This window comes from Polistes fuscatus, unplaced genomic scaffold (assembly GCF_010416935.1).
Source record: "Polistes fuscatus isolate 324 unplaced genomic scaffold, CU_Pfus_HIC Scaffold25, whole genome shotgun sequence".
In the NCBI taxonomy this organism is placed as follows: Eukaryota; Metazoa; Arthropoda; class Insecta; order Hymenoptera; family Vespidae; genus Polistes; species Polistes fuscatus.
This window is the reverse complement of record NW_025113102.1, coordinates 126,572-143,010: the sequence shown is the minus strand read 5'-3', so window position 1 is coordinate 143,010 and position 16,439 is coordinate 126,572. Positions and strand designations below refer to the sequence as shown.

The 16,439-nt window shown below is 35.2% G+C and overlaps 2 protein-coding genes across 6 annotated transcripts in view; both read left to right on the top strand.

Annotated features, from left to right (window-relative positions):
• Nucleotides 1-763: 763 nt before the first annotated feature.
• LOC122518539 (actin-related protein 2/3 complex subunit 4) lies at nucleotides 764-3,264 on the top strand. The gene is made up of 4 exons (XM_043637526.1): nucleotides 764-943; nucleotides 1,235-1,561; nucleotides 1,736-1,906; nucleotides 1,995-3,264. Exons 1-4 carry the CDS (start codon nucleotides 941-943, stop codon nucleotides 1,998-2,000), a joined length of 507 nt encoding a protein of 168 aa, XP_043493461.1. The 5' UTR covers nucleotides 764-940; the 3' UTR covers nucleotides 2,001-3,264.
• A 3,442-nt stretch (nucleotides 3,265-6,706) lies between these two features.
• LOC122518538 (nuclear factor 1 X-type) overlaps nucleotides 6,707-16,439 on the top strand; it is a 59,488-nt gene continuing 49,755 nt past the window's right edge. Inside the window, exons 1-2 of one of the 5 annotated variants that reach the window (XM_043637524.1) lie at nucleotides 6,812-6,877; nucleotides 15,101-15,446. In XM_043637524.1, the coding sequence (XP_043493459.1) occupies nucleotides 15,444-15,446 (3 nt within the window). In that variant the 5' untranslated portion in view covers nucleotides 6,812-6,877; nucleotides 15,101-15,443. Of the gene's footprint in view, nucleotides 6,878-12,656; nucleotides 12,987-13,116; nucleotides 13,348-15,100; nucleotides 15,447-16,439 lie in introns of those variants that run through there. The other 4 variants (XM_043637523.1, XM_043637521.1, XM_043637522.1 and 1 more) reach the window with 4 other exon arrangements.

Here is a 16,439-nt window from a genome sequence, read left to right as displayed (position 1 = left end):
TTCTTTAAACCCTTATAAAAACAATGGTATTATTTAAAAATTTATCAGAATCGATATTTATTCTAATTATGTATTTTTACTAATGGTCGTGTTGAGGTAACCGATGACCTACACAGCAGTCAACATGTTAAACTCATTTTATATGCAATAATAATAGCATTAGTAAAATACTGCAATAATATTAATTAATATCTATATATAATACTCAAAATATTAATCAACGATAATACCAATTCAAATAAGACTGTGCCTTATAATATTTGTTATATTTATTAACGTATTAGAAATCTATACATATATATATTTACTATATTTATAATTATTTATATACTATTATTTACCTTTTATTATGTGCCAAATTTATATCACTAGCATCTGTATCACGAATATTGTATTTCTAATTGTAAGAACCAATTTTTTTAGTGAATGTCCTAATTTACTAATTGAATTTTAGCGGTTTTTTATTTTATGAGCAATCAAACGTTTCGTATTGGTTCGATTTCAAATATGGCGCTCCAATGATATCAACCATTGTTCGCAATTACTTGAAAATAATATTTCATTTATTTTCGTAAATATAAAAGCCCTCATTTATTAAATAATAATAAATTAAATAATGAATATATATTATTATAAATAAATTTACTGTAAAAATGTGTAATAAATTCGATAAATGTGTATCGATTTAGATAGAATCGTCCAATCGAAAATAAACTGACCAATAGGAAAAGACTTCTTAAGTAGCGCGATATGTCCAATGAAAACACTCCTTTATTGTAAGAATCAAACCGGCTGAACCCAACCCTGTGATATGTAAGGAACGTAATGTGTCATTTTTCACGTGTTAACATATATTTTTGGTAAAAGGAGGAGATAGTTGAAAAAATCATAAGGATATAAGGAAGAAGAAGGATTCAAAGTTTGTTATCCTTTTGTAATAATGGTAAGATATTTTTTATAAATTTTAACGATAAAAAAATATGTTGCAGTATATCTGAAAAGAATATACCTTATCAATAAGACAGGATGTATGTAGTTTCCTTTAGTATCTCTTATTTATGATAACTTTATTCTACTTTATATATTGTCATTATATTACATGAAATAATTATAAGAAAAAAATATATGACAAACGTTATAAAGTAAATGGAACCGTAATTGTTGAATAAATGTTTAAGTTAAATTTTATTAAGTTCTTTTTTTTTTTAAATATATTTGTTTCTTTACGTTACAGTCTGGAACATTGAAACCTTATCTCATGGCGGTGAGACGTACTCTCACAGCTGCGATGTGTCTTGAAAACTTTTCTTCCCAAATAGTAGAGAAGCACAATAAACCCGAAGTAGAAGTAAGAGCGAGCAAAGAACTTTTGTTAACACCTATATTGATCAGCAGAAACGATAAGGAGAAAGTATTAATAGAATCAAGTATAAATAGTATGAGAATAAGTATCGCTGTTAAACAAGCGGACGATCTGGAAAAGATTCTCTGTCATAACTTCACAAGATTCATGACCATGAGAGCGGAACATTTTATGATACTTAGGAGAAAACCTATAGAGGTAAATATATTTCAAATTACATTAGCCTTGTCTCCGACAAGTTCGCACAGTTTTTTTTCCAAGTAAATGTGGCGACAAAAACTGCGTAGAATTTATCGAACAATTTAATTCGTTATCAATCGATTAGATTTTATTGAAAAAATTATAATTTTGTTGTGTTTATTTCTTAAACAGGGTTATGACATTAGTTTTCTTATCACAAACATTCATGTAGAACAAATGTATAAACATAAGATAGTAGACTTTGTGATTCATTTTATGGAGGAAATTGATAGAGAAATCAGTGAAATGAAACTTTCTATGAACGCCAGAGCTCGTATTTGTGCGGAAGAATTTTTGAAGAGGGTTGGTATAAAATATATTATCTTTATATTAACACGATAATTGTTTAATATGTTATCAATTATTTTTTTAATGGTAATTTTATTTTTAGTTCTAATCCACAAAGTGCAGATTGTTATGGATAAGTGTCTATAAACGAAAGGCAGTGAAAAAAAGGATGCAGTTAAAAAAATTATCTTCGATAACCAACATTAGAAAATGATGATGAATGTTATAATAATTTATTCAAGATGATCCCTCTCACCAAACTAAAATATCTTAACCTTCGATTCAATTTCATTCAAACTAAATTCCCATCGAATTCAAATTTTTATTTGGAAATTTAAATGATAATTCTGACATAAGATTGAGCGTAAGTATCAAAGGAGAGACTTTTGATCGGTTATTTATTGTATAACGAAGGAAATTAAGAAAGGATTTTGAGTAAGGGGGAAAAAAAAAAGAAAAAAATAGATCAATGTATATGAAATAAAAAGAAAGAACTCGAGAAAATGCTTCTTGGAAGAAGAAGAAGAAGAAGAAGAAGAAGCGATAGACAAAGCTGCAAAGAAGATTTCTTCTAGACTGGTTTAATCTCAGAATCAATGAATGTTACATCGTCTCTGCCTGCATTGTATATTTTTTACAATAATACATTTAAATAGGTAATTATTCCTAGATTATAGAGACATCGATTTAACATTTAAAAAAAAAAAAAAACATTCTTCCAAACTTCTTCTACTATCAGAAGAATTATTGAACATAGATATTATCGTGTTAGTTAATTAATATAAAAAAAAAAGAGAAAAAAAAAGAAAAAGAAAAAACAACTTTCTGTACACTACTTGTAATTTTATACCGTTAAGTATCGTATTTGTCGTAATCGTCGTTTAAAGACGAGGAAGAAGCTATTATGAAAATTATGACATAGTTAGATTGAAAAATTGCACTAAATAATGGAAAGATATAATATTTACCGAGCGGGTTCCTCTGACGCACGATCCTGAAGAAAAAAAAAGACTACGTGTGTTGATACGTTAGCATACTTAAATATCAATAAAGAAAATTAACGTCCACCGATAATTATATTCTAACTAAGCGTCAATGAACTGCCAAACATTATTTAGTATAACAGAATGAAGGGACTGTATAATTATAATTATTCTAATAACACAAATACACTCGCATATACATACACGTACACACACTTTCATACAAACGATAAATACTAGTGTTAACAAAAATCGTTAATTGTATTTATTGTAATTAACAATGACGACAAAAAAAAAGAAAAAATTAATTCTTTCATTTGAATATCGCGTGAAAAATAAGATTTAACGTAATAAGGGATATTTATTATCCACTTATAACAATTAATCCAACGTATTTTCTCTATATTTCATTTTTTCCCGCCATTTGTCATTGCTACTTTTTACCATTTTCATTTTTATTTCTAAATTTTGTACACTTTTAAGGTATACAAATAATTTTTTGTACGTCATTGAGTTTAAAATTAAAAGAGGTATATTACTAGGCACATTTTTTTAAATCAATGAATCTAATATGTATATTATTTAATTGTTAGACACATAGAATTTATTACGCGTTGATCCACATAGTGGATATTTAAGAAAAGATGAGGATAATATTTTTAACAAAAGCATAATAGAAGAGACGAAAAGAAAATGATTTATAAATTTTTATTTAATTTGATTATAAAATAACAAGTTACTTTTTTTAACGCGCACGAGAGTAAAACACTCGTGTTCCTAATCTTAATTCTTTATTTTTATATAATTTTTTATGAATTTTATTTAATTATTATAACGAATAATATTTCAACGACTATAATGTAAATAAGAATAAAAGAATGTGAATCGATAATATTATTTCTATCGATCATTTGTAAAAAATTACGCGAGTTTGGAAACGCCTTAAAGAAGGCAACACTTTGTACAAAGGTATCTTTTTCGAACGGTGGAATCCATCACGTTCGAGGTGATTCCTATTTCCATATTGGTGGAAGGGTGTAGATAGAAGAGGTTCTCGTGACCAATCAGGCGTTGACTTCGGTCAGTGTCGATTCGCGAGTTTTCCGAATACGAACTCTCCCGAAGATAATTCGAAACGGTTCGCGCCTTTTCTTTCTCTCTCTTTCTCATTCTTTGAAAGGTGACGTTGTATCAGTAGACACGTACAAGGACCAAATACACGTGCACGACACGTACGGATATTTGCAACACGCGAGAAAGCTTAGTATTACACTTGTCAATCTCGCGTATTTTCTAAAGACTTGCAGTAGAATGTCTCGCATACGCGAAAAGGTAGTTTATAATGGAGCGCGCGTCTAACAGTGGACATATTTGAATTCGTAAGAAGGGTAAGTGGATATAACGGAAGAATTTTCCAAGAAATTTTCCAAGTATTTGATAAAAGCAAAAATAATACCGTACGATTCCAAATTTATTCCGCTAATTATTATTATCGTTAATTAGATATATACGTACGAAATAAATCATCGAAGAAATGTTAAAAAAAACAAGATGGAGTCATTATCAGATTTGTGAACGCGATTATCGATTAATATCACGAATTTTCATTGATCGTTTTTCAGGTTTTATTCAAAAATAAATATTTTTCACGCAAAAAAACACACAATTTACATTAACAATAATTATTTATATAATAACAGATGCAATATACATAATTTTTCTTTAAATTTCGTTCAAGTTAATTTGCATGGAATAGAATTCGACCAATCAGAGTTGAGAATATGATTCGTACGATTTAAATTGTAGGTATGTAAAAGAAAATAAGAAAAAAAAAATATAAGAAGACATTTTCGAAATGAAATCAAAGTTGCCGATGTTGGTCTTCTTGATTGGTGATGATGTTCGTTTTAAAAGTAAGTGTTCGTGGTTTTCGAAGTTGACTCGAGTCTAATTCTTCACGCAAGTCCCCAAAAATACACGAAGGAACGAAGAAGAACGGTAAGGAAAGAGTCTCATCGCGTTCGTTGGTATCGGTGAACGAATAACAACATACCGAGGGATAAAGGGAAAGAAAATAATTCTTCCTAGTGATTAATAGAAGCTTTTCTTTTGACCGATATCGTTTCTTTTCTCTTTCTTTCTCTTACATACATGTAGTATATATATATACATCTACGTATTTTCTCTTCATCCCTCTCTCTTTCTCTCTCACTCTGTTACACAAGCACATATACATTTAACGTATCTTTCTCTTTCTTACACACACACACATACACACACTTACATATATGTTTCTCTTTTGCATCTTTCAATCTTTCTCTCTCTTACATATACAAACATATACAAACACATAGATGTAAGTAAATTGTTCATCTTCATCCCTCGGACAACTTTCTTTCTTTTTCTTTCATCGACACAACTATGACGACGATGACTATAGTTGTATTGGTGATAGAAGTGGAAGTGGAGGTGGCGGTGGTGGTGGTGGCGGCGGCGTCGGCGTCGAGCTTGCGCGACGCCGCGTGCTTTTTACGCCGACGCCGACGCAGCGGTTGTGGCTCGGAGTCGGCGTAGTCTGGGACCTGGCGTCTCCCGATCGGGAACGGGAAACGAGAAGGAGTTGAGAGGAAGAAGAGAACAAGAGTCGTCACCGTCGTTGCTGACGCCACCGTTGAGCCAGAGCTTACTACTCGAAAGCACGACCATAGATAGAGAAAGAGAGAGAGAGAGAGAGAGAGATAGAAACAGAAACAGAAAGAGAAAGAGAGAGATAAATAGAGAAAGGGCTAGGGAGGGAGTAAGAGAGGGAAGCAGAGACAGATTCGCGCACGTAAGGGTTACTCATTGGAGGAGAAGGGTAGTGGGAGTAAGAGAGAGAGAGAGAGAGTGAGGAGAGGGGTGGGGTGGGAGAAATAGAGAAAGACAGAGACAGGTGCATAGGTTGAGATAGACAAACGAAGAGAGAGAGAGAGAGAGAAAAGAGAAAGAGTCTTGCGTGCGGCACGAGAAAACAGAGAGAGGGCCTAAGTCGAGAGTTAGGAGTTGTGGCTCGCGTTAGATAGGATGCGTGTGCCTGGGTGCGGTGTCCCACCACCACCCGACAACCAAAGGTTCACCAACGACGAGGACGATAACAAGGAGGAGGAACGCAGCATCACTTTACACCAGACTACTACTACTACTACTACTACTGCTACTACTACTATTACTATTAATACTACTACTACAAACGTTTATTATTATCAGGGGAAGACCGAAAAGTTTGACGAGAAGAATAAACATAAGCGTGGCAACAATAATAACAGGGAAGAGAACGGTGCGTCGTTCACCGGGATATTACCAACACTGTCGGATTTGATCGTTTTGAGAGACAGCATACTCGTTGAGAAAGAGGAGGAGGAGAAGGTGGTGGTGGTGGTGGTGGTGCTCGTCGTCGTCGTCGTCGTCGTGGTGGAGGAGGAAAAGAAGAAGACGAAGAAGACAACAACGAGAAGGAGACTTTGTCGTGGTGAAATCGTTAACGATCAACTCGGTGTTGTCCTTGTTCTATTATTTTTCGTCAATTTAAACAGGACATCATCATTTTGTAATAAATTCAATCTGGTCAGTGTATCAAATTTGATTCGTTTATCGGACGTTGCTGTTCCCGTTCCCATCGTCTTCTTCTTCTTCTTCTTCTTCTTTTTAATCGCGTAGCCCGGTTTTTCTTCCGTCAGTCGCCCATCGGTTCCGTCGATTCCGCGATCCACGCGCGCTTTGCGGCTTTGGCCGCGGCGTCGCGACGGCCACGACGCTACTCGCCGAAAATTACGAGCGTCGTCAGCAGGAACCATCTTCAATCCTAGCTGACTTCCTCATTCAACCAGAAGCTCCTGTCAGCCGGCTTCAACCTGGACCGCCACCGTCCTCCTCCCACCTACTCATGTTCATCCCGGATACCCTGAGGAGCTGCATGGTGGAACCGGATGTCTCGACTTACCTGCAGGCCCCTTCCGTAGGACAGGTGTGTTTCCGTGTGTTTTTTTATTTTTTACTTTTCTTTTTTTTATCTTTTTCATTCATTTATTTTAACTTTATTAACATTTTGTCGACCGCCAGCCTATTTTTCGGCTTTTCGATTGCCAGCGCTTTTCGACCGCTAGCCTATTTATCGGCTTTTCGATTGTCAACGCTTATCGACCGGTAGCCTATTAATCGGCTTTTAACTATCGACGGTTTTCGTACGGTTGGAAAATTAGCCGGTACTGGGAGTAAATGCACGCGCGACTAAGTCGGTATTTAATGAGTGGCAGCCTCAACTACGAGCGGTCAATAAAGCGTTAACATTATTATTTTTATAACATTATTATAATTCATTTATTTTCATCTTTTCATATATTTTTTGGTAAATACTTTTTTATCTTTCATGTTTTTAATCTTGCGTATCTTGTTCCTTGTTTTTCGTATAATCTGTTGTTTAGTTTTATTATTATTATTATTGTTATTTTATCGAATTAGAGTATTATTATCTCGTAGCAACAATTTAATAGAATATGTCGATAATTATTCCGTAACACTGCATCCCTTTCGTTGCGAAGAACACGTGCGAATCACGAGCCGCGTGTCCGCGCTACCATCCAACAACCATACTCAAATCCTCGTGCTCCTAATAAACCCCTTTAACGATTCTTACCCGTATTCTATTTTTTATGAATTATTAAATCAATTCATAAATATAACGAAATTAACAATTTTTCTTTGTTTTTGTTTTTTTATTTATACGAGTACACGTTCGATTGTTTTTCTTGTTTTATTTTTTTCAAATGGGGATTACTGTCGTTGCAATTTTCGATATTCGATGAAATTTCTTGTCGGATATTTTATTTTCTAAATTTTATGTCTCGTTCTTTAGATTTTCGAGTTTTATCCTCGTTGAAATGTTTTGTCGATCGGCTCGATTTTCCCCCCCCTTTTTTTTTCCTTTTCGTTCGGGTTTCGTTTCAGCGACGGGGGGAGGAGGATTGCCGAAAATGTGATTCTCGAAAGTGCGCATCTCTCTGCGGCAACCAATCGGGGGACATTACGTAATCATCCTTGTTATCGTATTACGTCGAAAGTATTCAGGATTATTTTACTTTAGTTTCTTATAATCATAAATTAATTCGTAATTATTAAATAATATTTCATTATTATAATGCATTTAAATTATTCTCGTAAATTCAAATAAATTTTCAAATCAAATCGAGCGTGTTTCTAATACGAAACACGTAACACATATACGCGTACGTATATGAAAATCTAATTGTAAGTTTTTGGTAGGGACGTTTAAAGGAACACGCTCGATAATTTCGCGTGGCGTTCGTTGTTTTTCGATCGAAGTAGCACAGCTCACACCGCAACGCTTCCGTCAAACTCGTCAGCTGTTTTCCCGCGATATAAAGATTATCTCGAAGAACTGTGGTTTCAAGAAAAGAAAAGAAAAGAAAAGAAAAGAAAAGAAAAGGAAAGAAAAAATAAAAAGAACATACCTTTTAAAAAATCTATTCAATATTAATATAATACGCGAAACACGTGTCCACGCGTGCGGGAATCAAACATTTCGATTTTTTCAACGTGGAAAATATTTTTTTCTTTTTTCCAAATTTTTTCAATCGAAATCTAAAATACTTCCCCTTCCCCTACCCCATTAAACTTGCCACCGAAAAAAATGAGGAAAAAAAATAGTTCGAAATTGAATTACGTAGATGTGAATTATAATCGGACCAATAATAATAATAATCATCATCATCTTCACTTTGTCGTCTTTCGACAAAGTTAGAACGCTCGTTAGCGTCTCGTACGGGACACTTATTTTTGGGGTGACGCGTATTTCGAAGTTTACGGAGGGAGGATATGAGAGGGGCCGAGGGGGTGAGGGAGGAGGAGAACGCGGAACGTAATTATCTTTGCTCTCCGATCGTTTCGAACGGGAAGAATATTTCTCGCGTGTGTTGGACTTTGAGTTGTCGATGGTCCATGGCGGAGAGGGGAAGAATGATTGAAAAATTGATTACACCGATAGTATTTTTTCTAATTTATCATTTTCTTTACCTTGTTTTCATATTAAACATACGCACACGCATACATACACACGCGTCCAACTTCATATACACGTGTACATCATTTTTAAATGATCATATTCCATTCTATTTCTACTTCTATCTCAAATATATATTTTTTAATATATATTTTTCATATTTTTTAAATAAAAAAAATAAACAAAAGAAAAATACATACCAAGGCCGGGGTGGGGGGGGAGGGAAACCTGCTTCGTAGGGTAAAAAAAATCGAACCTAACGAGAAGAGGAGATAGCAAAGAGGACAGTGGAGTATAGGAGAGGGTTACTGGGATGAAGAATGGTGGGGTGGTGGTGGGGGTGGGGGTGGAACATAGGGGTGCATCTTTCGAGAGAAATGAGTGTACCGATAAGAAAAACCTCGTTGGTGGTTGCGTATCGCGATGTATTTTCTCTCTCTTTCTCTCTCTCGCCGTTGTATTCTCTTTTATTTCTCATTGTTAGTATCTTTTTCTTATTTTACCTTTGTAAGCATGCATAGTCCAGGTTCTTCCTCGTCTACGTTGAACTTCTACGCTTCTCGTTCCGTGTTATGTCCCGCCAGACGAAGAGGAGTTTGGCTATCGATCGGCTTCAGTGGCAGCAGCCGCGTGGTCGCCTCCCTTCTTTCTTTTTCCTTTTCTTTTCTTTCTTTCTTTCTTTCTTTCTTTCTTTCTTCAGTAGCAGTCCACTTCCTTTACTTCCTCTTCTTCCTCTTCTTCTTCTTCTTCTTCCTATTATTTTTTTTTTCTTTCTTTCTTCCTTCTTCGGTAGCAGTTCACTTCCTTTACTTCCTCTTCTTCTTCTTATTATTATTTTTCTTATCCCGTCTACTTCTATCTTTTTCTCAATCTGCCCTTCTTCTTTGAAAACACCATTTTTTGTATCTTTTCCCGTCTTGTCCCGATATTCTCGTCATCTTCTTCTCATCCCATGTTCCTTTTTTTCTTACTTTCTTCTTCTTCCCGTTATTTATCCACTTCTCGTTCTACCTTCTTCAATATTTTTCTTCTTATTATTCTTCCTCTCGTTACACCTTTTTTATCTCCTTCCTCTTCCTCTTCTTCGTATATTTTTAGTATTATTATTTAATTTTATTCCGTCTCGTACTTATTCTATCTTTTGTCTATTTCTTCTTCTTCTTCTTCTTCTTCCCATCCTTATTCTCATTCTCTCGGTCGTTTTCCGTCGCTCACGTCTCTTCTTTCACTTGAAAGCAAACGTTTCTTCCATCCTCCTTCCATGTGTCATCCATTTCTTTGACTCGCTCGGACCATGTCCGGCTCCAAGAACTATTCGAGACTAGACGAAATGTACACGTCCTTCGTTTTATCTTTCTCTCTCTCTCTCTCTCTCTCATTGGCTATCTCGCGAATTCTCTACAGATTATTTTTACTCCGAAGAATTTTTCTTTCCCTCTCTTTATTTCTTTCTTTTTCTTTTTTTTTTTATTCTTTTTATTTTATTCTTTCGTTGGGTCGGTCGGTTGGTTTGTCGTACATTATCTTTATCATTTTTTCTCCTTTCATATCTTTTTCTCTATCTTCCTTTTTAAATGCAAGGATATTCTAGACTATTATTCAACGAAAGCGTGACGTTCTATCGTAGTAATTCTCCAGATTGAAGGAGACGTGTCGTTGCATGGAAGGAAAGGGTCGAAAACTACCCACCGAAAGTACCTACATTGTCTTTTTTACGTTGCTTTTTAATATAGTCCTTGGATTTGTATGTGTGTGTGTGTGTGAGTGAGAGAGAGAGAGAGAGTTACCGTGGCGCCGTGAGACGCTTTGTTTGATACTAACAATGCGAATGGTTTTTTCTTGTCCTTCTTTTTTCTTGGCCCCCTTTTGCCTCTTTCTATCTATCTTTCTATCTATCTATCTATCTATCTATCTATCTATTTTTCTTCCTTTCTTACTTTCTTTATTCTTTCTATTTTCGATCGAGGGAAAATCAGTAATCTTTCGTCCTTTTAACACCAATTTTAATTTAAATGATTCTTTATTTTATTGAAGTTATACTTCTTTTGGCGCGTTTGGGAAAATGTAATGGGGAGTGATTTTGTTCCGAGCGTCTGGAAAAACGACACCATGAAGTTTGTCGGTATTTACGACGCGCGACAAAGCGATTTCAAATTTACGGCATGAAGTTGTCTTCTTTTCTTCTTCCCGTACATAAGTACATAAGTACACACACCAGTTTTTTTTTTATTTTATCGAGTTTCCAATTTTTAATTCTTTTTCCCTTCTTTTATTGTTGTCGTTGTTTTAAGACCTTCCTCGACGTAAAAACATGAAAATTTGTAGTAGGACCTTAAGAATACCGTAGTTTAGTACGTAATATGTGTAAAAGAGGAAATCCTCTATCGTGGGATTTCGAACGTGTCAAGAATGAATTTTCTCATAGATGTTCTCTCCCCTTAGTTTTTTTCTTTTCTTTGGGTACATCCTAAATCGTCGCCACTCTTGGGTGTCCTACCCTTTGGGATTTTCTCGTTAGGGACGATCATCCCGTTTAACGCGCGTCCACTCTCGAATCGAACGATCGATTGCTTCGCCGATAGAAAATATTTTTCTTTTCTTCCTTTCTTTTTTTTATTCTTTTAAATTATTTATTTATTTATTCATCATTTATAAATGATTTAGATTATTTTTTTTCTCTTTACATTCCATTGATTTGCTTCGAATCGTTAAAAATAATCGATCGTTCGTTTAAATGTTAATTCGATGAAAATATCGATTTTTCGGTGGTCGATAAAAATTGTACAAAATGATTTATTCTACTCGTTACAAGAAAAGAGATAGAGAGAAAAAAGAATTGTGAATGCGCGTGAGAGAAAGAGAGGGAGAGAAAATGAATTAAAGGGAGAACTAGAATATACACGACTCGGGTTTATTTGTTCTGGAACGAGTCCCTCGAAGAATATCAAACAGTGTCGAAATCAAAAACTACTGTAATTATGTTGGCACAACACGTAGATTAAAAGAATTTCTCGTGATCGATGAAGTATTACAAAAATCTTACGCGTATATATTTATATTATACTATATAATACTTACATTTATAATAATATTAGCATTTACGCGTGTAAGTACATTAAAATAATGATTACAAAATATACGTACGTAACAAAAATAACATCGGGAAAAAGTAGAAGTAAAAAATGATACGCGAAGAGAATAAAAAGAATAAAAATTACACCTGGGGGTGGGTAATTAGAGTTGTATGATTGCGCGAGAATCAAATTAAAAATATAATTATATATAATTAATATTGTAATTATTAATAATATTAAAAAAAAACAAAGAGAAAAAGAAATGCAACACGTTAAAAGTAAAGATAAACGAAACCAAAAGCCAATCAACGAATTAATTGACGAGTACAAATAAAAAATAAATAAATAAATAAATAAAGAAAGAAAAAAAGAGAAAGAAGACGATGATGATGAAGTAGGAAGAGAAGGTGGAAAAGGGGAGGAAGAAGTTAGCAGAGGGGAGGAAGGTAAGGTGTGAGATTATAGCATAGCGGGTAAGAAGAAAGAGGGGTTTGGTGTTGAGGAAGAAGGAGAATGAGGAGGAGGAGGGGGAGGGGGAGGTGAGAAGTCTCTCTCTCTCTGTCTCTCTTTCTCTCTCTCTCTGTTTCTCTGTCGGAACGGTTTGGTTCGAGGGCAAATCTAGTAAGCTAGGACAGAGTCTATTAATAAACGTTTGGGGTGCCCGTAGTACCTGGCCGGCGCGCTTGGTGCCGTCCGACTTGTCCCGCACGCGTCCCCCTTACGTCCACAAGCTGAGCAGATACGCGCGTCTCGACGGCCGGCGTCTCAGTGTCGTCGCGACGACCGACGTCGTACTCCCATTCTCTCCAAACGTGTCGCTGCTCTCTCTCCGTCCTATTATTTTATTATTATTATTATTATTATTATTACCTTTTTCATTGTTATATACTTCGCGTAATATTTTGATCGATCGATCGTTACATCGATCCCGGTAAATTCGATAACCCTAATCGAATCGTTGTTTCGTGCTCGCGCGCGCGTTGGTACGTTTCTCTTGTTTTTTTTCTTTTTATTATTATACTCATTTTTTATTGTTATTGTTATTGTCATTGTCGTTATCGTTGTTCTTCATTTTTATCGTTATTTGAATTTTGTAACATTTATTACTGTCTCTTTCTCTCTCTCTCTCTCTCTCTCTTTCTTTTTATTCATTTTAATTTCTACGCTGTACACGTACATATTTATGTGTCTGCGTGTATATGTTAGAAAAGGAAATAGAAAAAAAATGTTGGGATAGATCGATAGATCGATATTTACGTGTTACTCGTAGGTGCATAAGAAGAACGGGGTTAATCGTACACCTCGTCGGCTAACCGAGCGATCTAAAAAAGATCCTGTTTGTGTGTGTGTGTGTCTCTCTCTTTATGTGTATATGTGTATGTGTGTGAGAGAAAGAGGAAAAGAGAGAGGGAGAGAGAAGACGTCGACGAAATTCGTGGCACGAAATCGTTTTTGAACCTCGGCTACTATCTTTCTCTTTCTCTTTCTCTCTTTTTTTCTGTTTTTCTTTCTCGTTGAATATCTAAACGTGCGCGTGCGATGCGAAATGTTAGCAGCCTAAGAGAGAAAGGAAGAGAAAAGAGAAGAGAAGAGAAGAGAAGAGAAGAGAATCATCGAGAACACGAGTGACCTTCGTATTAAGTGTAATTTTGCTGACCAACGCAACAAATCGGAATTTTCGATCGATTTTATTTACTCTCATCGAAATTTTGTCTTTTCATTTCTTTTCGTTTAATTTACATATTACCTTTCGATAGATATTAATCTAATCGATCGAGAGACACCTCCACATATTTGTCTCGTAACGTTAAAATTCACTTATGGCATCTCGGTTCGAAGGTTAAAACACTTTTATTGCAACTTCGTAACTCGCCACCCCGTAAGAACTATGATAAAGAAACGAACGATTGGCTCGTTTTTTTTTATTCTTTTTTGTACGAGTAACTTATGTGAAAAAGAAGAAGAAGAAAACGAAGAAGAATAAGAAGAATAAGAAGAAGAAGAAGATGAAAATGAAGAAGAAGAAGTAGAATAAGAAGAAGAATAAGAATAAGAATAAGAAGAAAAGAAGAAGAAGAAGAAGAATTTTTCTGACGACGTCGACGAGCATCGTCGTCGTCGTCGTCGTCGTCGTCGTCGTCACGAAGCTTCTTAATGTTTTTCGATTTTCCTTGCTGTCTGAAAATAACGACGTCGTATATAGTCACTCTCCTTCTCTCTCTCTTCTCTCTCTCTCTCTTCTCTCTTCCTCTCTCTTCTCTCTCTCTCTATTTCTCTCGTTCTTTCTCTGTTTCTCTGTTCCTCTGTGCGAGTGTATATACGTCGTCGATGAGAATTTTGTGCGTTTGTATGTGTGTGTGTGTTAAAAAGAGAGAGAGAGAGAAAAGATCGCACGCGTGCACACACATTGCTTTGCTCGACTTTCGAGCTTCTTAAAGGCTCGACCTCCCGAGCATGCTTTTGCTGCCGTTTAACCGGTGACAAAGCAACATGAACACCGACGACACGATTCTCTTTTGGCTTCGTTCAAACAAATCGAGTTGCTCGAGTTGTCAAATTATCGGGGTTGCCCTGAAACTTCCTACCGATTTTTACATTCTTTTTTTGCTTTTCTTTTTGTTTTTCTATATACTCGCGCATCAATTTTATCTCGTAATCGACGCGAATTTTTATACAAGCAATTTTAATGTTTATTATATTAGATCGTTTGCGAGAGGTTCGTGCCGATTTAGAAATAAATGTTGGCTAAATTAATATTTATTCTTTTTGTTTTTGTTCATTGTAATATGATTCTTAAAGGATAATTATTTTATAAAGAAAAATTAATCACATACACACATACATATATATATTATTTTCAATATAATAATAATAATTATTATTTGATTTTTCTAAATCGTGCATTGGTGTACGCGATTATCATCGATCGATAGTTAGAATCTATAGCACGCATCATTTGTATATGCATATACGTAAATGTGTGCTATATACGATACAACAATAACAATAACAATAAATAATAATAATTATTATTTGATTTTTCTAAATCGTGCATCGGTGTACGCGACCACCCCTCATCGTCGAATCCAATCACCAGTTAAAAATCAATAAAAAGTTATTCGTTTGGTACATCGATAATAATCGTCGATCAAACAAAATTCGAGACGATATTCGTTGATCGTTAAATCGTCCCGTACGAGGACGTTAAAAACGTTAACGGAAAGGAAAGGGACGTTTGACGCGTTATTCCGGCCGCGAGTGTTTGACGCTCGCGCGTGCAGATGAGGCCACGATCGATCTGCGAAAGGGTGGCGGAGGAGTATCGCGACGAGGAGTATCGTCACGGGTACTACGAGAATCGGTGCTTCTGACAACCGGACGACCGGAGGGACAGACAGACGGTAGTGTGCCACAACAGTCGCGGTGCTTGCGAATACTCGATGGTTGGTGTCGTTGCTTTTACCACTTTTTTTCTTTCCTTTTCTTTTCTTTTATTTTCTTTTCTTTTATTTTATTTTATTTTATTTTATTTTATTTTATTTTTCCTTACCTTTATAATCGAAGTTATACTTCTTTTGGCCCGTTTAAGGGGAAAAAATGACGAGAGTTAATTTCTTACGATGCGCGCGCATAACGACGCGAAATTAACAGAATGAAGTTAGCGTCGGTATTTACGATGCGCGCGCACAGCGATATGAAATTAACGGCATGAAGTTAGTCGCGTCATAGCCGGCTTGGGGTATTATTCACGTGTACGCCAAAGTAGTATAACTTCTTACGCGCGTACATAAGTAGTACACGCACTCGTGTTTTTTTTTTCTTCTTCTCTTATTACATTTTCTTGTCTATTATATTTTACATGGTTTTATCTTTTTGTTCATCCCTCCAATCCCCTTTTTAAATCCCTTTCATCCTCATTTTGTTTTTTTCTTTTTTTTTTCTCATCCTCCACAATATTTTCTTTATATTTTTCTTTTGGTACGCTTTCATCTTTATATTTACTTATTTTTCTCCCGCACGATTTGAATAAGCTTGCATCACTCTCGAATTTTATCCATCGATGAAACCTAACCTCTATCGATAAACCCTGCGCGGGAAATTCAAATCCCCCGACGGTACTCGAACTATGGTACAACTTTTTTAACTTTTCTCTCGTACGCTTCTTTGCGAAAACTTCGTGGAATACTTTTAATCGAAACATTTAGATATTCATATTTAAACTACGTTTATTTATTTTTAGTAGAGAAAAATTGATTTAATCTAAAGCTTTGTTTTCATTTTATACAATAATCCTTCGAATGAAATCACACGTTCCCTCCTAAATGTTTTCTTTTCTCGATCCAAATCAAGCACGCATTAAAAATCGATAATAATATTGAAATCTAATTATTCGCAATGCTATCGAGAGATTATGCTAATGCTAGAGAAACCTGTTT